Consider the following 23,309-nt stretch of genomic DNA (forward strand, 5'->3'; position numbering starts at 1 on the left):
CTTAAACCTGGTACAGTTGGTCATTGGGTGACTGGGGTTCAGATTCAGAAAAGGGGGTGAATCCACAAACAGCCAATCAGATTTTTTTCATTTCAATGCAAATTATTGATGCCAATGACCGCAAAGCTCACAAACTAGGTCATTGAGTAATTGTGTGTAAGGGTAAGAAAAAGTGGGTGGAGCCGACACCAGCCAAATACATACCCTGGCAACGCCCGGCAATCAACTAGTATATACTGTGTATATATATATATATATATATATATATATTTCTAGCACAGTATTTCTCAGCTTTATTGAATTATATATCTCTTTAATAATGACAGTACCCCCCTGTAATGTGTATCTCAAGTGCTCAGTAACACATATAATTATTAGGAATAGTCCAAACTGTGTGCAAATGTTTTTTCGAGCATTATCTTTTAGTTCACTTTTGAATTATCTTTTGAATTCACTTCAACAAGTTGAAGTTCCCCACGAACTAAACAGAAGTACCCTCCGACATACACATACTACTTATTCAGAACTTACATTGTTAAAACTTGAAACCTAAAGTACGTCTGATGGGTTCCGGGGTTATATCTGCTAGTCACAGTTAATTAATCATGGCAAATTGTGACTTTTAGAAATCTAATTTTATAAACATTTCTATTTTCTTCATTAAAGATTTAAAACATTTCATATTGCAGATTTACAGTTCATGAATGTTAATGTATATGTGTCAAGGTATACATGAGATAATGGTGTCAGGTAGGAGGATAAAAGACACTTGTGCAGCAATTTGTCAATCAAATTTTCAGGAAAAATGACAATTTCTCACAAGAATACAGAGACTGGTTATCCGTAACTCATCTAACCAGCAGTCTCAACCAACCAAATTGCTGGCAGTACTCAAGGTGGTGAAAGCCAACCTCCAAGCCTGTTTGTAGCTCTGCTGTGCTTAAATACTGGGTTTCCTAGACACCCCCCCCCCTCCCCCAAGGTTATTGTAATTTCAGCTTCTACTGTAATAGGCTAGTGAACGTCAACCATGCCACGTGAAAAGCAATATTGTCCTATTGAACAATACTATCCAATACTGTCCTATTGGAGTGGGGTTTTGAATTAAAAGGATAACTGTACTTACAAACATTTCTGAAGGTATCATTTTGTTCCCCTTAATGGTGAATACTGCTTTTCACGTCATTTTCATTGTGTGACGAAGGGGTAGTGACACTAACTTTATGCAGCAGAAGGCAGCCTGTCAATAATCTGTTATGTCACTTCCTGTCTACAGGAGTCATGGGGGATTGCTGCCAGCCCCCACATCTGTAGACTGGGAATGATGGGATTATTGTGACATGCCAACCCTTGCCGTGTGAAACTATGTTTTACCAACCTATTCTAGATCTAATAGGATTGATATGAGTAGTGGCATTTACCATTAAGTGGATCTGATGGAAAAAAATTATAACTGTACTACTGTACATTTGTAACTACAGTTACTCTTTAGTTCTAGACTTTTATTGAAGTTTGCATCAGCATATATACATCATACGTTTAGTCAAAAAGTGTAACAGGTTGAAAGATAGTTACAACACTGTAGAAGTACTAGTAACATCAACAAATTTGTCATTAAACATTTATCGTGAATTAGGTTAACTGCTGTTTAGAAGCCGTGTCCTGAAAAATACTGTACAATACTTCCATATTCTGTTCATAGAACAGGGGTTCCAACAGGCCAACTGTAGATACTCAGGTCACCTCGGATAAGGAAGTGGTTCCTATCCCATAGGTTTACTACTACAGGGCAGAACCAAAACATATATAGTTACCCTTAAAAGTGAATTTATCCTTTTTTTTAACCGGTTTCAATATATTCCTGCAATGGACCGGATAACGGACCAAGAGTAACAATTTCTGAGGTAGCATAGCAAAGAGCACAGCTCCAATACTGTGGTTCATTGATGGGGCTCTAAGGAGAAAAAGGAGCATTATGCATTTACCTTTTTTATTTTCAAATCATACAACCATATTGCACTTACTAGAGTGTAAAAGTTGCCGGCATATAATAAATCAAGGATTTCCCTCAGGCGGTGCCTGGTACTGTCCTTCCTCCCCAAGCCGTGGCCAGCAGTGTGGGTGTAAGTTGGAGTACTCTAATCTACTGAGAGAGGAGCCAGGTGAGAGAGGTGGATCCAGTGTCAGTGTGCTATTGTGTCATTACGCATTTCGGCGATGATCTGACGAAAGCAGAGATCGCCAAAATGCACAATGGCCTATATGCAATTCACTTTTTCACATGAGTTTTCTCCTAGGTGATAATTTTTAACTTGTCAATAAAATGCCTTTTAAGCCACCAACAAGCAAGAAAATACTCAAAATAATTTTAATAGTACTTTCTCGCCTACTTTTTGGTACTTTTTTTAGTTGAAAAGTGCTGGAAATTTATTTTAAACTGAAGATGAAAAATTATCTCCCAGGAGAAAACTCAGGTGAAAAAGTGAATTGCATATGGCCCAATGACTCAATAGCATGGTTTTATGATTTTAAAATAAAAAAAGGTTAATGCATGATACCGCACTTTCTCAGTATATTCCTGTGCTGTGTAAATCTTCTAATGATGACAAAGACTTGATGCTCCATAAACGTGATATGTATTTTATCTTTTCAGCATATTGAAAATCTTGCAAAGCAGCGTAAGCTAAATACACAAGTCAAGAATCAGTCGGTTGACTCTCATCCCAGGTGAGTAAGACCATCTATCACGTACAAGTCGCTAGCTACTAAAAGAAGAAAAAGTGGTGATAGAAATTATGAGCCCCTCTGATAGGAATTAACAGGTAGCTATAACCATTGGACGGGATCATCAAGGTGTCACAGGATGTTTTTCTTCACACCCTCAAAGTACTGTGCCCAGTTCCAATGGGCACAGAAGCTCCTTGTTCAGCTCCTATCCTGGCACGGTGGGGAAGCCTGGTATTTTTTGGTGGTTGTGGTAGTGGTAAGGGCTTAAGTGATATGTGCAAGCTCCCACTAGTAGAAAATAATGACCTTCTTCCACTAAGGTATACGTAAGAAAAGAAAACGTTTTATACATATCTGGGGCTTCCTCCAGCCCCATACACAAGGATCGCTCCCATGCCGCCGTTCCCTGTCTGCAGCTCCAGTACCGGGTCCCATTACTTCTGTCAGTCGCGGACAGTCTGCGCAAGAAAAGTGCGCCCTCTACGTATCTCTCCAGAGGCTGTTACCAAAGAACGTACTTCTCTTACGTCAGACTGGCTTAGACTGACAGAAATGACGGGACCCAGTACCGGAGCTGGAGACAGCGGAGGAAAGGCAGCGTGGGAGCGATCTGTGCACATGGGGCTGGAGGAAGCTCCAGGTATGTATAAAACTTTTTCTTTTCTTCAGCTCTGGTACACTTTAAAGAGATATTGAAATGTAATTCAGACTATATCACAAATACTTACATTACTTATCATTTATAAACCTAGGCTAAGTAGGGACTAGATTGTGAGCCTCTCTGAGGGACAGTTAGTGACTAGACCATATACCCTTTACAGCGCTGCATAATATGTCAGCGCTATATAAATACTTGAATAAATAAATACGTTTAAAATCAATACAGAGTCATACCAGCGCGCACACACACACACACACACACATATATATATTTATATATATATATACATACTGTATACTGTACACACACACATTCATTTGCACAAAATATAAACATTTCTGTAAAAGGATTACCAAAGTATCATTCAGCAAAGAAAAGTATTGAAGACCAATTTACTAGGTCTGCTGTTACAGGAGCCCATCGAGTGCTTATTATGTTTCCCATACTTGAATTATGAACATGGAGATTGCATACTAGAAGAGGCTGTTACATGCCTATCTTGTTCAAGTAGTTTTAGTTTATAAATTACTGCACATGGAGACAGAAGATAGCGAATGACACAAATGGGAACGTTGCTATGTGTAGAGGTCGTCGCTTGGACAGCGCAGGAGGCTTCTGTGGGGTTTATCCGTTGACTATCGTTAGCTGAGTGCCTTTATGCACTTAATATCTTGTAGGTTCTAGTATGAATTATGTTGCTACAGTCTAATGTATTTCTCTTTTTTTTCTCTTCCTGTGCAAGATCTGTGACTGCTTGTACTGACCTATTGTAGAAAAGAATGCCTTGTCTTTGCATTTTGATAAAGCCCAACTACAGGCTGATAGGTTTAAATGATGGCAGTGAGTGTGCATTGACAACAGGGACCAGAGGATGTAATACAGTATAAACTCGTTATAGTGAAGATGATAGGATAACAGAGGCGCCAACAGGATAAAAAAACACTAAAAGAACTTAAAAACCCATCTTGGTAATAGAGGAGGCAGTGGTGGACTCACCTCCTCCAAGCATAACACACGACTGTGGATTTTCAGTCAAAACAATTTTATTGGATACTTCAAATAAAGTGCACCGCGTTTCACGGGATACAAACCCGCTTCATCAGGCAATAACAGATAGGAGTAAACAGCATCTGCCAGTATCATCAACACTGAGCGCCTCGTTATAGTGAACTCCAAGGGAACAGGAAAAGTGGTTTCCTATATAGGAAGTTTACTATATCAGAAATTGTCCTAGAAATTGCCCAGTATGCCATTTTCTACCGCAATGGAGAAACTCTGTCCTCCCAGTGGAGGTATAGTACAAGCACTTGCACATTTGGTGGACCACAAGGTAAAGTATACCTTAGGACTGAATAGCCAGGCTGGACAAATCGCTAGTACAGTATTCAAGGCTCTTTCAAAATTACAGCCATCACTGAATAGAGGTAGCCACCTGCTTCCTGTAAGTGGCTCCGATACCTCGGTGGATGGGACTTGCAGCACATGACCTGCAAAACTTTCTGCTCACACTTGAGCCAATCATGAAGCCTCTCTTCAAAATGCAGTAAATCATAATAAGCCCACTCACATCTGTAATGCGAGTGGCTCCAATACCTCTGGAGGCGGGTCTTAGCACTATCTTCTCCTTAGTTTTGCAGCGAGTAGGCCCGCTCTGATCTGCACTACAAAGTGAAAGTAGCCTGTACTGCGCTCTACATGCTACCAGGAGCGTCATCTCTAACAAGGGAAGAGATACCCAGGAGTGCGTACAATCCCGAGGGAGGACTGTGACGATACTATTATCAGTGATTGCAACATGGAAGTGGTAACACTGCATTCTCTTTTGTTTATGTTCACATTATTCCGCATTTTCCCCAGGCTGCTTCTCTGTACAGTACTGTATGTCCAGCGCTGGTGCCATTCTTGTCTTTTAAAGGTTATCAAGCATCAATTCACTTGCAACCAGCCTAAAGAGAGCAGTTGACCATGGGTTTCACATTGACATATGACGCATGCACTGTCCACTGTGTACTATATACAGAGTCAGCGTCACAAAGGGGGCCAAAAAACAGGTTTACTGTAACTGAAGTTTTATTTCAGAGTTTACTATACCACACATTGCTCCCATAGACTTATAATGGAGATTGACCGGGACCTGGAGAGATAGTTTACTATAACCAAATGCTTAATACGGTATATCAGAGTTTATTATAACGAGATTATACTGTAGAAGATAGACTTTGAAACACCTGTAAATATATTGCGTGTAGCATACTCTGGCCTGCAAACGGCAGTTCCATATGACAAACACAGAAAAGGCACATAAAGAAACAGACAAGTGTGTTACCAGCCTATGCATATTACCGTATTTTTCGCACTATAAGACGCTCCTGGCCATAAGACGCAGCTAGATTTAGAGGACAAAAACCATGGGAAAAATATATATACTAAACCTGGTGCATCCATGGTGAAGGGACATCTTGTGGCTTGTGCCACCTTTGTACCTTATGCCCCCTTGTATCTCTTGTGTCTCCCTGTGTCCTCCTCTGTCCCCCTTGTGTTCTCCTGTGTCCCCATGTGTCTACCTTTGTCCTCCTTGTGGCCTTCTCTATGCCCCTTTGTGTCCTCCATTTGTCCCCCTGTATTCGCCTCTGCATGGGCACAGTACAGGGAGTCCCTGACATTGTGGCGTGTTGGAGATTTGTATTGGCAAGCGTTCACAAGTCAGCAAATCCCTGTATTTGGACTATAGGATGCAGTGACTCTCCCCCCCCACCCCCCCCCCCCCCCACACACACACACACACTTTTGGGGGAGAAAAAGTGAGTCTTATAGTCCAAAAAATACAGTATTTCTGGACGTTCTAAGTGTCGACATTGAAAAATTATGATATATGCCAATATCTATATATTTCAACTTATGTTGTACTTTTGCTAAAATCTTTAAGTACAGTACAAGTGATTGAATGTAAAACATATCTACTAAACACAGTACATACATACAATTCATTATATGCATTCCCTTCTAAAGATGTTGGAACATTAATGCTCAATTTTATTAAATTTCTTAACAGAATTTTCAGTGAAGAAAGACCGAGCTTAAATCAGTCAAAAGAAAAATTCTTAAGAAAACTCCAGCTCCCTAATTTTCCTCAAAAGCGAGATCAGCCACAAAAACATGTCAGCTTCTTATCGCAGTCAGATCACACAGGTATGTAATATTCCATCTGAGTACAGGATACTCATTTACATCATGGACAACTGGACCCAGCAGGTTTTTTTTTGTCGCTTGAAGGATCTTTGTCATCTTGCCTGTTGCCAGATTCTTCTGGTGTATTGTCAATTTGCTTGAAGTCTTCTTCTGTATTGACTGAAGTGTATCAATTTTTTAGAGTTTCAGTGCTCAGCTAACTTAATCCAGCCTGACTGGTGCAAAGGACTAAGTGGTCTGCTAAAAGACCCTTTCACCTTATTACCTCAGCGGGAATGGCTGCTTGGTCCTCAGTTATTAAAGATAGTGACCAGATAGCACCACATGTCCCCCTCATTGTATTGCTTTACTCCCACCTCTTGAGGCAAACAAAGATGGGTATGAACCCCTTGCCATTGGGCAATGGGTACATTGCAGTAGGTCTGTAGGATTTGCTGCCCCAACTTGAAAAGGACCTTCCAAATTTTGAAAGCCATGTGGGTTTTATTGGCCAAAGGGCAGAGCTTGAAGGCTCATTTTGCATGAATTACTGCATCAATGGGGTGTGGAATGGAGGCGATCAGTGTGTGGCACTGCTGAGGTGGTATGGAAGCCCGGTATGCCTTGGTAGCTGTCTTCAGCTCCTCTGAATTTTTGGCTCTGGTTTCTCTCAGCTTGAATAGATTCTCTGTGGAGTTTAGGTCAGGCGAGTTTGCTGGCCAGTCAAGCACAGTGCTTATACCAGGTATTGATATTTTGGCAGTGGGGGCAGGTACCAAGCACCGCTGGAAAATAAAGTTAGCATCTCCATAAACCTTGTCAGCAGAGGGATGCATAAACTGCTATAAAATGTTCTGGTAGATGGCTGTCCTGACAAAATCAACAGATGACATGGCTCACCAGATCATCACTGGCTGTGGATACTTCACAGTGTGCTTTCTCAAATGAGTGGGTATTAGCTAAGAAGTTTGTATCCTTTCTCCCTCTGTAGCAATGATAGATATTTATGGAGCCAATACTTTCCCTGGCCTCAGTTTAATTTCAGTGTTCTTACAAGGAATCTGAAGTAAAAATAAACGTATAAGATAATGACTTGTATGTGTAGTACAGCTAAGAAATAGAACATTTGTAGCAAAGAAAATAGTCTCATATTGTTTCCAGTACTGGAAGAGTTACGAAACTTCAGTTGTTATCTATGCAACAGAGCTTCTTTAAGCTCTTTGACCCAATTTGGGTTGGCTACAGTGCTGGTTTCTGAAGCACTTATAAATCAGAGACACTGATCACACATCAAAGAAACATGAGACAGCTTCAGATAAGGTTTTGCTGCCAGGAGAATCAAAGGGTCAAGCTCTGCTCTGTTTCATAGTTTAAAATACAGAGTGTGGTTTGTAAATTGCATATATGACAGAATGATGCATTAATATAAAACAAAACCCATATAACTGAAAATAAAAATATGAGACTTTTTCTTTGCTATTAATGTTCTATTAACTATCTGTGCTATACAAACAATTTATTGTATCATAAAAAACAACAACTTCACTTCGGTGTTACTTTTATGCTCTCATAGAACAAGACATTGCTTTCAGCTGCTCCTTCCACTTTTTATACATATGTGGAGAACATTCACTTTTTATACTGGAGCAACTGAATTAATCTTATCACGATTCTACTGCCACATAACTCCCAACTGTCCCTCCTTTGGAGGGACAGTTCCTGTTTGGGAACCCAGTCCCTCTTTCTCCCCCATTTGTCAGCACTCATGTACAGATATGTGTAAATACATGTAGTTTTCTACTGAAAAATGCATTGACTGGATAGTGTAATAGTTAAGGGCTCTGCCTCTGACACAAGAGACCTGGGTTCAAATCTAGGCTCTGCCTGTTCAGTAAGCCAGCACCTATTTCAGTAAGGAGTTTCTTGGGCAAGTCTCCTTAACACTGCTACTGCCTATAGAGCGCGCCCTAGTGGCTGCCTCGCAAGCGCTTTGAGTCCGACAGGAGAAAGGCGCTATACAAATACTGCCATTATTAATTGATGATAAACTTATAACTTAAAGAGGAGCTGTCAGCCATACTATCTCAGAAAAAAAAAACACATGTATAAGTAGATAAATACTTGCTCTACTTACATAACATATATATTGCACTGTCCATGTTTTTATTTTAGTGATTTTTCTACAGTAAAAAAGAGAAAATCCTTCTTAGCATTTCTCATTTGGCTATTAGGAAGCCAATTCTGATGTACCGTATTTTTCGGACCATAAGACGCTCCAGACCATAAGACGCACCTAGGTTTAGAGGACAAAAACCAGGAAAAAAACAAAAAACAAAGCCTGGTGCATCCATGGTGAGGGGCATCTTGTGGAGCATCACCCTGCCCATCCCCAAACTTTCTCTATCTCCTAATCTGCATTAAGCAGCTAAAGTAACCCCTGTGGCTACTCCAGCTAAAGCATCTCCCACTGCTCCCACTATCTACACTAACCCCACATTCACTGCAGCCTCAGCCCATTCCAGCCTCACCAGCAGCCCCCATTCACTGCATCTCCAGCCCATCCTACCCTTGCCAACAGCCATTCATCTGTCTCCTCTCCCCATACACTATTACCCCCTATACAGCAGCACTACCTCCATCTACCTGGTACCCACCATAAACCAGAAGCCTAAACATCCCCTGCTCCACTCCTGATCATTCCATTACAAAGCATCACCTCCCTCCATCACACAGTGTTTTATTTCTGAACCCAGGCCCCCACATATGCCACTACCTCTCTTCTCACACAGTGCCTCCCCTCCCCCACATACTATAAGGAACCACACACACCGCCACCATGCATGCATGTATAGGTGGCTCAGTTCAGATCGCAACAGCTTACCCACAGAGAGATAAAAAGCTTACACTTTGCAGAGCTGACCTGGCTCTTCCAGTAGGCGTGGTTTATCTTCCTGTGGGTCCCTGCCTCCAATAGACACCCGATATGCCAGTGCTCGCATCGATACCCTCACCTCCCTGCGTCTCTGCTTCACATGCTGCGTGCAGGGAAGTTGTGTCATGCTTGCCCCAGGCTGACATCGCTGCATGCTGGGAAGGGCTGTATCAGCGCAGAAGCCATTGGGCAGCCGTGATCGGCAGATCTCCGCACGCTGGGAAGGGCTGTATCAGTAAGGACATCGGGTGTCCTGCGGTCTCGCATATCAGACGTAGCAGAATCTTCTAACTTCAGCATAGGAGCCATTGAGCAGCCGTGATCGGCAGAATCCCCCGCGCTGAGTCGCCACTAAACAAGTTCCTTCATCCCCGCTCTGCAATTGTAACTTTAATTGCCGTTATTCTATTGGCTGCGATGGTCTCTCCGGTGGGACAAAAGCTGTGTCTGCGGGCCAATCACTGCACTCGGTTGCGCAAGCGAGTGTAGTGATTGGCCCGCAGACACAGCTGTTATCCCGCCGGAGAGACCATCACAGCCAATAGAACGGCAATTAAAGTTACAATTGCAGAGCGGGGATGAAGGAACTTGTTTAGTGGCGACTCAGCGCGGGGGATTCTGCCGATCTCGGCTGCTCAATGGCTCCTATGCTGAAGTTAGAAGATTCTGCTACGTCTGATATGCGAGACCGCAGGACACCCGATGTCCTTACTGATACAGCCCTTCCCAGCGTGCGGAGATCTGCCGATCACGGCTGCCCAATGGCTTCTGCGCTGAGGTTAGAAGATTCCCCTACAACTAAGATGCGAGACCGCAGGACACCGCAGCCCATGGTCACATAATGGGAATACCGGGGTAACTAGTGCGCGGCTGTGCAATGCATCTGGAGCTTGTTGGAGAGCGGCGATATGAAGTACAGATCTCTCTCCTGCTCGCACAGCTCTGCTGCTGCCACTTTGACCGCCTCGCTCATTCCGCACTGCATGACTTTGAGGTCATATTCGGACCATAAGACGCAGTCACTTTTACACCCCACTTTTGGGGAAGAAAAAGTGCGTCTTATGGTCCGAAAAATACGGTAATTTCCTCCCTTAGTCTCCTCTGCCTGATTTGCCTGCCCTTCACTATAGGAAGTGCATTGTCTCAGCATGAGAAATATTGGCCAATCAGAGAGGAACAGAGGTGTTGGAGGGAAAACAGGAGGGAAAGAGGCTTTAGCCAATCAGGCTGCATTAGTTAAGTCTGAGGGGAAGTACAGAAGTAATAAAGGACAACCCAGCATGCCCTGCAACTTCCTTCTTGTGTACCAAATTTTGGTTTGTACCAAAAAAGAGTCTGGTAAACTGGGGAATGATCATTTAGCAACAAGAGAAGTAATAGAGATTTTAAAAGAGACTTTAGGATTGCCTGGTTAGCAGCCTTATTACTAGTTTACCAGATAAAAATAAAGAATTGATTTTTTATTTTATGGCCGACAGTTACTCTTTAAGGTATTCCTATCTTTTAACATGATATACTTGTTATTTGCAAATGTTAATTTGAAGGACAATGAACTGGGATAAAAAGGACCAGTTTAGTTTGAATTATAAAACAACATATTTTTCTTATGATATCTTTATGGTATGCATGACTAGGGGTGTGTTGAGGCGTGGTTAGAGGTGTGGCAAGGGTGGGGGTTAAGTGTCCCTCTTTCTGACCTCAAAAAGTTGGGAGGTATGCTGCCATAGCATTTTCAGTTTGTCATGTCAGTGACAGTGAGAACTGGAGAACATCTATACAGCTGTAGGACAGCCTAGGATCAGTAAGAATAAATACAGACAGTAGTAAAAGTCCAAACAAAACAAATCCATTTTAACGTTATCCAAACCATATGTACTGTATCGTTAGAACTAAGCTTATATCCTACCCATTTTGTTCTGTGCATTAAGATGGCTTGTACATGTTTTTAGTAGGTAAAGAAGAAAAAAGAAACAACGCACAAAAATGTGTCAGCAAAGTTATAAGCCAAGATGAGTCAATGGAAGAAGATAATCAGGTTTTCCTTTTTATGCTTATTTAGAAGTGTTAGCACCAGTGCACCCCAAAAACCTCCAGCAGATCCACAAACCGCTAGAGGTTTTTGAAGAAGATTTTCAGAGCTATTCTAGGCAGGTTTAGAGAGGTTTTTCTAAACATGCCTAGCAATTTTTGGAGCATTTTTGTGAAGCAGATACTGCTCTGATCTAGCATTTTTCAGAGCGGTTTTCCACTTTCCTATACTTTACCATTGAGGCAGAAACGCCTCAGAAATCTAAGAAATGCTGCAGCCCCCAAGTTTGCGTTTGTGGAAAAAACGAACCGCTCTGGTGTGCCCCAGCCCATTGAAATACATTACCCAAGCAGTTTTCAAACAGCTAGCGTTTTTCAAAACGCTCCAGAACCGCTCTGGTGTGCACCAGCCCTTAGTGTGTGCCTATGTTATTAAGTTCTCATTTCCTTTTGCTAATGTATGGTTGACGTCATGTCTTTTTGTGCATGGTTTCCCGAACACCACAAGTGTTCATATGTGGAAAACATTTATGCGTTCCACAATTTATTGCATGGACATGTGTGTTGTTCAGGAAACATTAAAGGGGCACTATGACCAAAGTTAGGCTACTAGGATAACCCGGTAGCATGTGGCTAATATTAGAAGCATCAATTTTTTTTTCATATGTGGGCTTGAAAGGCAGTAGACAGCATAGGCAGAGATCCTGCCTGTCGTTTTTCAAGCTATGTAACGTACTGTACTCCCACCCTCCTTACTCAGGCTGTGCTGTAACAACTGATGTATCCTCTCCTCTCCCTGCTCAAGCTGTACGGGACATGTAGACTGCTCAGGGAGTGCTGGGGAAGATCACAGCACTGGAGCTGAGTGTAAAACACAGTGTTAAGTCATTTACCTTGCTTATTTGCTTATCTGTGATCATCCACAGCACTCCCTGACCAGCATGCATTCCAATGTCTTCAGCGAAGAGAGGAACAATTAGCTGTAAAGCTGCGTACTCACCACCCGACAGGTCCAGCGGCGTTCCCTGGCTGACGGTCATTAAGCGACGCCCCTTCCTGCTCACGACGTCACGTGCCTACAAGACAGGCACGAACGTGAAGTTAGCGATCACAGTACTTTGTGCGGAGGCGTCGGGGGGGTTTAGACCGATCTACTGTGTTTGCGCTTAACAATGTGTGATCGCCACGGGGGGCAACATTGTTTAACGTGATTATGTTAAATGATGTTCCCCCGACGTCGGGTAACATCCACGCAAATATCGTCTGGTAGGTACAAGGCTTTACAGTGCAGCTCCCAAGTCAGCAGAGGGGGAGGACAGGCAGAATCTCTACATATACTGTCTATATTAACCTTTCAAGCAGACTTTAAAAAGAAAAATGCTTAGTATCTGGTGCTTCTCATATTAGTTACATGCTAACAGGGTTATCCCAGTAGCCTAATTTTTGCCATAGTGCTCTTTTCATTAACCCCTTGATGGTTTGTCAGTCTTCAAGCATTGTTAGAGTACTGGTTCTAGTAGAACTCTTGAGCAGCAGGACATAAGTGATCCCGCAGACCTGTCCTGGATTTATTAAGAATAACCTGCCCATATATTTGCCCATATTCCTGTTTGTGCTTCACACCATTTTTCAGATGAAAGGTCATGATTCCTGGCCTTTATATGATCAACAACAAGACTAGTTGTCCATTAAGATTAACTACCTAACGACTGCGTCACGCCAATGGGCGGCGGCAGGCCCAGGATTGCCTAACACCAATTGGCGTCAAGCCCTGGGGCGGGGTTTTGAGTCTCTGCTTGAATGATCAGTCTGCCAGTGGCGATCACTGTCTATTTACAGTGTACAGCGCTGCGATCTAAGGCGAGTGTCACGGCTGTCCCCCTGAGAGGTAGGAGAGCAATCGACTCTCATAGGCTGATGTCTATGAGAGCCGATCACTAGGATTGGCTGGCGGGGGGAGGGAGGGCGGAGTTTAAAATAAATAAATAAATAGTAACATTTATTAATAAAAAAAGAAAATAAATATTTGTAAAAAAAAAATAAACATCCCTGCAGGGATCACAGCCCACCAACAGAAAGCTCTTTTGGTGGGCTGAAAAGAAAAGGCGATCACTCGTGTGCTGAGTTGTACGGCCCTGCAGCTAGGCCTTAAAGCTGCAGCGGCCTAAATAGCAAAAAATAGCCTGGTCACTCACTAGGGGGGTGTAAGCCTATAGTCCTCAAGTGGTTAAAAAACATTAATTTACAGTCAACATTTTATGTTGCGATTGGAAGTTGAAATGAGCATTGCGTGGAATGGAAAAAAAAAAACTTTCATTTTCAGTTTTTTTTTTATTAATGGAAAGCAGAAATAATGAAAGTTTTTTTTGAAGATCTAAACAAGGTTAACCAGTAGTTACCCAACAGTCTATAAATTGCGATTTCTACAGATAAGTAGTTTGAATGTAACTCAGGGTCATGCAAGATACATAGATCTGAACGCTGTTCCTCTGTGTTTAGTTTTCCAGTCATTGTCCAGAGAGTAGTGAACAGCTGGCTCTCTGAATAGAGAGACATTGAACAGTGCACAGAAAATGCCTGGTATATACAAGAACTTTAACTTTGTGCTCTCAGCGGAAGGCCAGAGCATATGTTCCACATAGCTTTAGTTGTATGTGTGTCTTTTTTGTCTACAACCGATTAACATGAACTCCTAAAGAATAGCAAGTTGAGATATACAGTATTACCGGTATGTCTTTGTGTTTTTCGTGTATAGCTCAACACCGCTTTGCAATAAAGTTATGAATAAGTAATAACATAAAGGTGGAATGCTGTGCTTGTTGCTTTTATTTTCTCAGGAGCTATTAGCTCAAGACAAAAATGAGAACTCTGCATTCGGACTAACAAGTACACACCATCAAGTTCACTTCAGGTAAATGCAAATGATCAGTCTGCCTCTAGAGTTGCTTTACAAAACTTACAATGAATAATCTCTCCTTATCCATTTATCGTCTTGTACAGATAAAAAGTTTAAAGGTGGCCATACATCTAGGCTAGATCTAGCGATTTGGCTGTACGATTGACTATTCGATTCGATCAGTAGCTGATACCCCCTTTTACATGAGAAATCTATTACTTTTCACAAACAGACAAGTTTGTGGTGAAACCCCTCCCACAAGAAACTCTGAGGACCATGGTACTCCTGGCAGTTTCCTGTCTGTGAACCCTGTTGCATTGTGGGAAATAGCTGTTTACAGCTGTTTCCAACTGCCAAAACAGCATGCAGCAGCTACATCACCTGCCAGCAGGAGAAATGTCACCATGTGACAAATGTCTGAATGTAAATCAGGGATTTAAAAGATTTTACAATGGGCAAACACTGACTAAATCATTTATACATAAATATTGTAAAAATGAAGCACTTTTTTATTACATTATTTTCACTGGAGTTCCTCTTTAAGTTGTTCTATACTGTAAAATGGGCTAACATTCATGTGAGTCGATGTGCAAGACAGATCTGCAAACTTTTAGTTGCAGTTATTGCTGCATAAAGGGGTCACACCAAATACACATACTTTGCCACATGCAGATGTGTTATTAGATCATTTTTTTCAGTAAATATATCATCAAATCAGGGCCTGATTTACCATAAGGCACTGTAGGCACGTGCCTACAGGCGCCTGATGATGGAAAGGCGGCTCACTACCCTCCCTTAGTGCCCCCTCTTTCTCTATTCAGAGTCCTGATGAGAGTGTATATGAGAGGCTACTCACCCTGCTCTCTGCATCCTGGTGGCGAGACCTCCCTTCAGTCGGGGGCACCTCTAGCTACTTAATACTGAGGTACTTCTAGCTACCTAATACTGGGGACACCTGTAGCTACCTATGATGGGCAAGGGAAGTAAGGGAGAAGTGACAGCTGGGACAGCCAGCACACTTGTGGTGCAGTTCGGTGGGGGTTTGTAGTTTCATGGAGGGTGAAGTCTATGGTGCCAGGACATCCGTGCCTATAGGCTCCAGGCCTGCATCAAATATAATACTTTTTCCATTTGTGTAAGTTGGTTTTCTTCAACTACTTCAGGACTTGTTTGAAAACTTTTAGATCACAGTAATAAATAAAAAACATTTGAAAGTAGGCACATATTTTATCGCCAGTGGATCACTCTCTCACTTTTACTCTCTCTCTCTCTCTCTCTCTCTCTCTCTCTCTCTCTCTCTCTCTCTCTCTCTCTCTCTCTCTCTCTCCCTCTCTCTCTCTCTCTCTTAATATTTATTTTTTATATGCCCAAATGGATTTAGAATGGTTTCTACTCAGAAGCAAGGCTTTCAACCAATGGATGTCAGCCAAACTGGTAAATATAACGCGTAATGCTTGTGACATATCCAGTGTGTTCTGCTTACAGGTTAATTACAATGCACTATTTAAAGAGCAACTGTCGCGAAAATCTTAAAATTTAAAACATACAAATAAGAAGTACATTTCTTCCAGAGTAAAATGAGCCATAAATTACTTATCTCCTATGTTGCTGTCACTTACAGTAGGTTGTAGAAATCTGACATTACTGGTTTTGGATTAGTCCATCTCTTTTTGGGGGATTCTCAGCATGGCCTTTATCCTTTATAAAGACATTCCCTGAAAAATATTTATACAAAGATGCTGACCAGCCACCCTGTGTTATGCTTCACAGGGAAAACTGTTGACCTTACCACTGAGACGAGAACCACCCAGAGCACAGAGTCTAAGTGACCACGGGTCTTCACCCTAAGGCCCACTGGGGCCAAAAGGACTTCGCTGCCTAGTGCCCACCAGGTTGCGCTCCAGGTAGTCCCGACAGTGATTCAGAGAACAGCAACACTGCAATGTGGAGAAAGTGAGGTAAAGAATCAGCAGGCAAAACGAGGTCGACAGTTCCGAGGTCAGGGCTGGCAGAGTTCAGGCATAACGAGAAGACAAGCTAGGGTTGAGGCAGGCAGAGTACTTTCGTGAGCGGTAAACAGGCTAAGGGTCGAGGCAGGCGGAGATCAAACGTGGTCAGGAACAGGCCGAGGTCAGGTAACAAGTATCAATCAGAGAAATAGCTGGCAGAGTAACAGGAACAACTGCTGGCAAGCTGCACGAACAGACAGCATTGATGTGCTGGCCAGGCAGGTTTAAATAGGCCGATTGGCGCCAATTACCGGACGCTGCGCATGCGTACAAACGTCCGCGTGAAGACGCGCATGCGTGACCCCGTCAACATGAGGTCGCGCACGCGTACTACCCTTCGCCAAGACCCGATCAGGCGCGGACGCGCATGCGCGTAACTTAGTACGCGTCACGCCGGCTGGTGTGACGCCATGAAGTAAACAAACATGTCGGCCCCCTCTTCGCCCGTGCATGCGAGTAAGGACCTGGCAGGGCCTACCCGATGACATGGACCGGTAAGCATGACACCCTGCTTGCTGCACACTTTTTTGGCAGTTGGATGGAGCAACTACCATTCACTAAGCGCTTTTAAAAATAAAGAAAACCCTGAGAACCCTCCATGAGAAGATGGGCTAGTCCAAAATCTGTTGGTAATGTCAGATTTCTACTACTTCCTGTAAGTGACAGAAATATAGGAGAAAAGTAATTTATGGCTCATTTTACTGTGGAAGGAACGTACTTCTTATTTATATACGTATGTTTACATGTATTTTAAATTTGAAGATTTTCGTGACAGAGATCCTTTAACCAGCCGGGCGGTATGGACGAGCTCAGCTCGTCCATCACCGCCGGAGGCTGCCTCTCAGGCCCTGCTGGGCCGATTTGCATCAAATAAAGAGCAGCACACGCAGCCGGCACTTTGCCAGCCGCGTGTGCTGCCCGATCGCCGCCGCTCTGCGGCGATCCGCCGCGAGCAGCGGCGAAAGAGGGTCCCCCCAGCCGCCTGAGCCCAGCGTAGCCGGAACAAAAAGTTCCGGCCAGCGCTAAGGGCTGGATCGGAGGCGGCTGACGTCAGGACGTCGGCTGACGTCCATGACGTCACTCCGCTCGTCGCTATGGCGACGATGTAAGCAAAACAAGGAAGGCCGCTCATTGCGGCCTTCCTTGTTTATTCTGGGCGCCGGAGGCGATCGGAAGAACGCCTCCGGAGCGCCCTCTAGTGGGCTTTCATGCAGCCAACTTTCAGTTGGCTGCATGAAATAGTTTTTTTTGTTATTTAAAAAAAACCCTCCCGCAGCCTCCCTGGCGATCTTATCAAAACTCCAGGGTGGTTAAGCAAAGAGGAGGCACATTATAAAAGGAAGGAGATCACTGGTGTACATAAATGGTTCTGCAAGCCCTGCCTGGAATTTCAGCTTGTCATAACATACAATCAAAGCATGCTTCCCTACTCTTTACTGCCCACTGAGATACTCTACCTCTGTTCACCTGTAAGTAATGTCATCTGTGTAATAAATCACAAGTCACCCCCAGATCACATTGTAGGTAGTATGTTATATCTAGGTTATTTATAGAATGATCACTCTTCTACCTATGTTTGGGGAGACACAGAAGCTCTCTGCTTTGCTTGCTTTAGCCCAATCTCTGGCACCTAGTGATCAAAAAAAAAAAAAAAAAAAATCAGCTGCGAGAACAGCTCACTCTGTGACTGAGAAGACTGAGTGAAAGTAAGTATATTAACCCTTTCAGGCACTTTTTTTTATTCTTAGAAGTTCTTATGGTGTTGCTAATCTGTTGGCACAAAGGGGAAATTTTGACTGTAGTACCCCTGTTCCATTTTACTTACTCTATACAGTTAGATGACCAGAGTTTGAGGTTTTCACCTGGGTCATACTGGACAGTGTAAGGGGAGCCAAAGGACTGGTGAATTTCTTGGTGTTAACTTGAAAATCTTTAAGACTGCAGAGGGTTTTGTTTGTTTCTTTTGCTTTTTTTAACCCTTTGGGGACCTGCGGCCGAACCTCCCCCCCCTTAAGGACCAGGCCATTTTACATGCGGGGGGGGGGCGCACGTGGGGGGGGGGGGTCATACAGCCGAATCCCCAGTATAGTTAGCTAAGAAACAGGTAGAGGTAGCACACCTTACCCAAGTGGTGGGTGCAGAGCCTGGGAGTGCCAAGCCAGAGCACTAATAGCATAACGGTCACAATGTAATGACTAATGACTAGTCACATTTTTGTGCTGATGAAGCAATAAAGAAGACCATTGCATCTTGAACTTGGTGTGCGAGCCTGGACTTACATTGTGACCAGTATAGTTAGCTAGGTATGGTGTCGCCTATGTGGCCAGGTGTCCCCCCCCCCCCCCCCCCTATATTGCCAGCAGCCTTTACTCACCTCCCAGGCTTCAGCGATGAACAGCTCTAGCCCCCTTCGCTCTGGCTGGCATCCCTGTTCCGGGTCGCGGCTTGATGACATCTAGCTAGAGTGGAGGGGAGCGACGATCGCTGGGGGAACATCAGGAAGATGAGATCCCGTCCTCTTCTTCCCCTCAGACCACCACTGCCAAATGTGATAACTAGGATCCACCAGCGATCGTAGTGATCAGGAGCCAATCGCGATGGCTCCTCATCACTGAGGGGAAATGTCAGCTGTCATATAACAGCTTAACCTCCCCTCTCGGGAGCGCACGTTCGCGTCGTGAGGGCAAATGGCATGGGGCATACATCCTACACCGCACCAGGCTTAGGCAGCCACAAGTGCGGTGTAGGATTTACTACACGCGGTGCCCAAAAGGTTAAAGGGAATCTCTAATAATAAATAAAAAACAGATCTTTCTAAAACAAGGTTAAGAGAGCACAGAGCTATAACTATTATATAAAATGTATTGACCATACAATTAACAAATTCAATTTACAAAAAACAGATACTTACCTACGGAGGGGGAACCCTCTGGATCCTAATGAGGCTTCCCACTTCCTCCTCAGCTATCCCGATCCAGCTCTGGCAACCCCGAACTAACCAAAATAATAATAATGACACTAGCAGCTTTCCGCTCGGGCTCAGGGGGAAATAACCAATAGGGCTCAGCTACTTCTGCCGGAGTGGTAAGCTGCTATTGCGCCTGCATGCAGTGGCCGTCAAGCAGACTTTCCGGGGTCCCAGTGCTGTATCGCGTCTACTGAGGAGGATGGGGGAAGCCTCTTTAGGATCCAGAGACTTCCCCCTTCTGAGGTAAGTACCCCCGAGGGGTACTTTTTTCCCTTCAGGTATATTGAATATAAATAAAGGAGTTTAAATTTAAACTAACAGTCAAAAACAATTCTCAGTTCAGGAGCTTGCATGCAGTCTTAATCCCACACTAAATTACTACACTTTCAGTTACCCTCAGTATGGTCTGATCAGACCTAAGCCAAATCACATGTCCTTGCAGACAGTTTTTATAAATGCATGTCTGTTTTGAAGGATCACTTAAAGAAATACTGTAGGGGGGTCGGGGGAAAATGAGTTGAAGTTACCTGGGGCTTCTAATGGTCCCCCGCAGACATCCTGTACCCGCGCAGCCACTCACTGATGCTCCGGCCCCGCCTCCAGTTCACTTCTGGAATTTCAGACTTTAAAGTCTGAAAACCACTGCGCCTGCGTTGCCGTGTCCTCGCTCCTGCTGATGTCACCAGGACCTTACTGTGCAGACACAGACCATACTGGGCTTGTGCTATACACTCCTGGTGACGTCAGTGGGAGTGAGGACACGGCAACGCAGGCACAGTGGTTTTCAGACTGTAAAGTCTGAAATTCCAGAAGTGAACTGGAGGCGGGGCCGGAGCATCGGTGAGTGGCTGCGCCGGCACAGGATGTCTGCAGGGGACCATTACAAGCCCCAGGTAAGTTCAACTAATTCCCCCCCCCCCCTACGGTATTCATTTAAGATCCCCAGCTTTGCAATGGATTTATTAACTTAGGCCCTAGCTAATGTAAGTGCAAGTCTAGGTGTGGAATATGTGGAGATGCAGCAACTTGCTTATATGTTAGCTCTTTTAGTTTCCATACACTTTTTTTCCTTTAATTGTTAGCCAATTTTTCCAGCTAATCCTTACAGTATACATAACAGTACAGTTGTTCGTCAGTCAGGGCTGGATGTACTAAGAAGCAAATTGAATTTCTTGCCCCGAGAACTAGTTGGAGGCCCAGCAAGGGGACAACATTGGTGGCATAATGGAGTGAGGTTTCTATTGCTTTGTTCGGTATGTCATTGGAAACTAAAAGCTGAGCTATGCAGGAAAGCTGTTGGCAAGCTGCTCGTTGGCCTCTGAGTGACGTGCACATACTGCAGTGAGAAAAAATATGGTACTTCCATCAATCAGGCTTATAACTTGCATGTGAAGAGCTCACTGGGAGAGGCAAACAAACGCAAGGCAAAATTAAAAGATATCCAGCTCAACTTGTGTGAAGCCTGGCCATACACATTGCACCTCTCTAGTATCTGCTGGCTTCATTTATATGTGGTCTTGTCAAATGTTTGTTTATGTTAGAGGTGTAATAAGCGTCTGTCAGTTTCATAGCTGCTAAGCTGTGAGGTCTTTTATTTTATACATGTCCCACTGTTAAAGGGGTAGTATTGTTGAATAAAAGGGCTTTTAAATAATAAACATATTCAATTCTTTAGGTATTATGAGCCTGAAACACTTAAAGGGATACTTAAGCCTGGAATAAAAAATCAGTTTTACTCACCTGGGGCTTCTACCAGCCCCCTGCAGCTGTCCTGTGCCTTTGCAATCACTCACAGATCCTCCGTTCCCCTGCCGCCAGCTAGTTTTGTTTCACCAACAGATCTGGCCACGCAAAGCCTTCTTTGCGTTCCCATCCACAATAGCGTCTGTGCAGGGCGCTATTGCGGATGGGAACGCGAAGAAGGAGACACGTGGCCAGGCCTGCGCAGTGAGCCTGTCAGCCGAAAACTAAACTAGCTGGCGACTGGGGACAGCAGCAACCGTGAGTGATTGCGAGGGCACAGGACAGCTGCAGGGGGCTGGTAGAAGCCCCAGGTGAGTAAAACTGATTTTTTTTATTCCAGGCTTAAGTATCCCTTTAAAGAGTAAATGTTAAAATATTGCTTAAAGTGAACCTCCAGACTAAAAATCTACTCAGCAGCACTGAAAAGGCTTGGTGTTTCTTTAACAGTTTCACAGCATCAGAACTTTGTTTTTTCTTATCAAAGCATCATTTTTAGCTGCATTTTAGCTAAGCTCCGCCCCATCAAAGAAAACTGCCCGGGCATTTTTTCCCTGATGCTGTGCAAAGCATGATGGGATTTCTGATGTTGTTCTAGTTGCCTAGCAACTGGGAGTGGTGATCAGGACAGAGGATAGTTGGAACTGTGTCTCATGCTCCCTGTCACCTCCTTTCAGCCAAAAAGATGGCTGCCCTCATGAAATCACAAACATTTGCCGGTTCTTTTAAAACAGGGTTGGTAAGAGATTATATTATCTATCGATTTTAATTAACATAACTAATGTAACTTAATGACAGTATGTTTGGTTAGGCTGAGGTTCCCCTTTAATCCCCTCACTTGAGCAAGAGCTGTCCGCTGGTGAGTATCCAATGTGGCTGTAGAGCAGCTCACTCACTTGCTGGGTGACACAATACAGCTGCAGTTCTGCCTCTAAATTGTTCTCCCTGCAAAGCTTGGGCGGGGTAAGTAAAAACACAATGACCCATATGCAATTAACTTTTTCTCCTAGGAGATAATTTTGCATCTATTCTTTAAGATAACTTTTCAGCACTTTGCAATTTATAAAGTACCGAAAGTAGGTGAAAAAGTGCTAAATTATTTTGAGTATTTTTCTTGCTTGTTGATGGTTTAAAAGGCGTTTTAATGACAAGGGCCCATATGCAATTTACTTTCTCTCCTAATTTTTCTCTTAGATGATATTTTTGCACCTTGCCAATAAAATGCCCTGTAAGCCCCCAGGAAGCAAGAAAATACTCAACATACTTTTGACAGAACTTTTTCATCTACTTTTTGGCCATTTTTTCAGTTGCAAAGTGCTAAATAGTTATTTTAAAAATACATGGAAAAGTTATATCCTGGCAGATAATGTTAGAGAAAAAGTTAGTTGCATATGGTCCGAGGGGTCTTATTTTTCTCCTAAGTTTCTCCTAGGTAATATTTGTACACCTTATTAATAGAGAGGCCCAGCCCTGGAGAACTCATGGAGCAGCACATGATCAGTTTGATCAGCTGATAGATTTGTAAGCCTCTGATTTGCTGTGATGACTTCCTGGTTTAGCACATGATCATGACTAGCAAATCAGAGCCTTACAAATCTATCAGCTGATCAAACTGATCATGTGCTTCTCCATGAGTTCTCCAAGGCTGGGCCATCCCTACTTATTAATAAGATGCCTTTTCAGAATCAGAATCTTTATTTTCGCCAAGCACGACTGGGTCGTGCCCGAAATTGGTCTTGGCACATACAGGATACAGGTAGGATAGGGTACACAGAAAACATCAGTAAGGATCAACACTTTTAAGCCACTAGCAAGCAAGAAAATAACGAGAATAACTTTGACAGTACCTTTTCACCTACTTTTTTGGTATTTTTTCAATTGCAGAGTGCTGAAAAGTTGTTTTAAACAGGGGATTAAAAATTATCTTCTAGGAGAAAACTTAAAAGTGTACCAGCGATCAAAAATTAATAAAAGATTTATACATACTGGGGCTTCCTCCAGCCCCATGCGCTCCTACGCCGCCATCCTCTGCCTTCTCCAGCTCTGGTATCAGGTCCCGTTACTTCAGCCAGTCGCAGCCAGTCTGCGCAAGAGAAAATGCGCTCTCTACGTACCTCTCCATGGCTGGAGGAAGCCCCAGGTATGTATAAATCTTTTATTATTTTTGGTCTCTGGTTTCC

General features: G+C 43.4%; 1 protein-coding gene across 2 annotated transcripts in view; it reads left to right on the forward strand.

Moving 5' to 3' along the window:
• Positions 1 to 23,309, forward strand: part of C9H14orf39 (chromosome 9 C14orf39 homolog) — a 96,107-nt gene that overhangs the window by 43,582 nt on the left and 29,216 nt on the right. For both annotated transcript variants that reach the window (XM_068254428.1, XM_068254427.1), the window contains 5 exons: positions 2,654 to 2,727; positions 6,441 to 6,577; positions 11,438 to 11,523; positions 14,354 to 14,427; positions 15,794 to 15,846. In XM_068254428.1, the coding sequence (XP_068110529.1) occupies positions 2,654 to 2,727; positions 6,441 to 6,577; positions 11,438 to 11,523; positions 14,354 to 14,427; positions 15,794 to 15,846 (424 nt within the window). The remainder of the gene's footprint in view (positions 1 to 2,653; positions 2,728 to 6,440; positions 6,578 to 11,437; positions 11,524 to 14,353; positions 14,428 to 15,793; positions 15,847 to 23,309) is intronic.

This window comes from Hyperolius riggenbachi, chromosome 9 (genome assembly GCF_040937935.1).
Source record: "Hyperolius riggenbachi isolate aHypRig1 chromosome 9, aHypRig1.pri, whole genome shotgun sequence".
NCBI lineage: Eukaryota > Metazoa > Chordata > Amphibia > Anura > Hyperoliidae > Hyperolius > Hyperolius riggenbachi.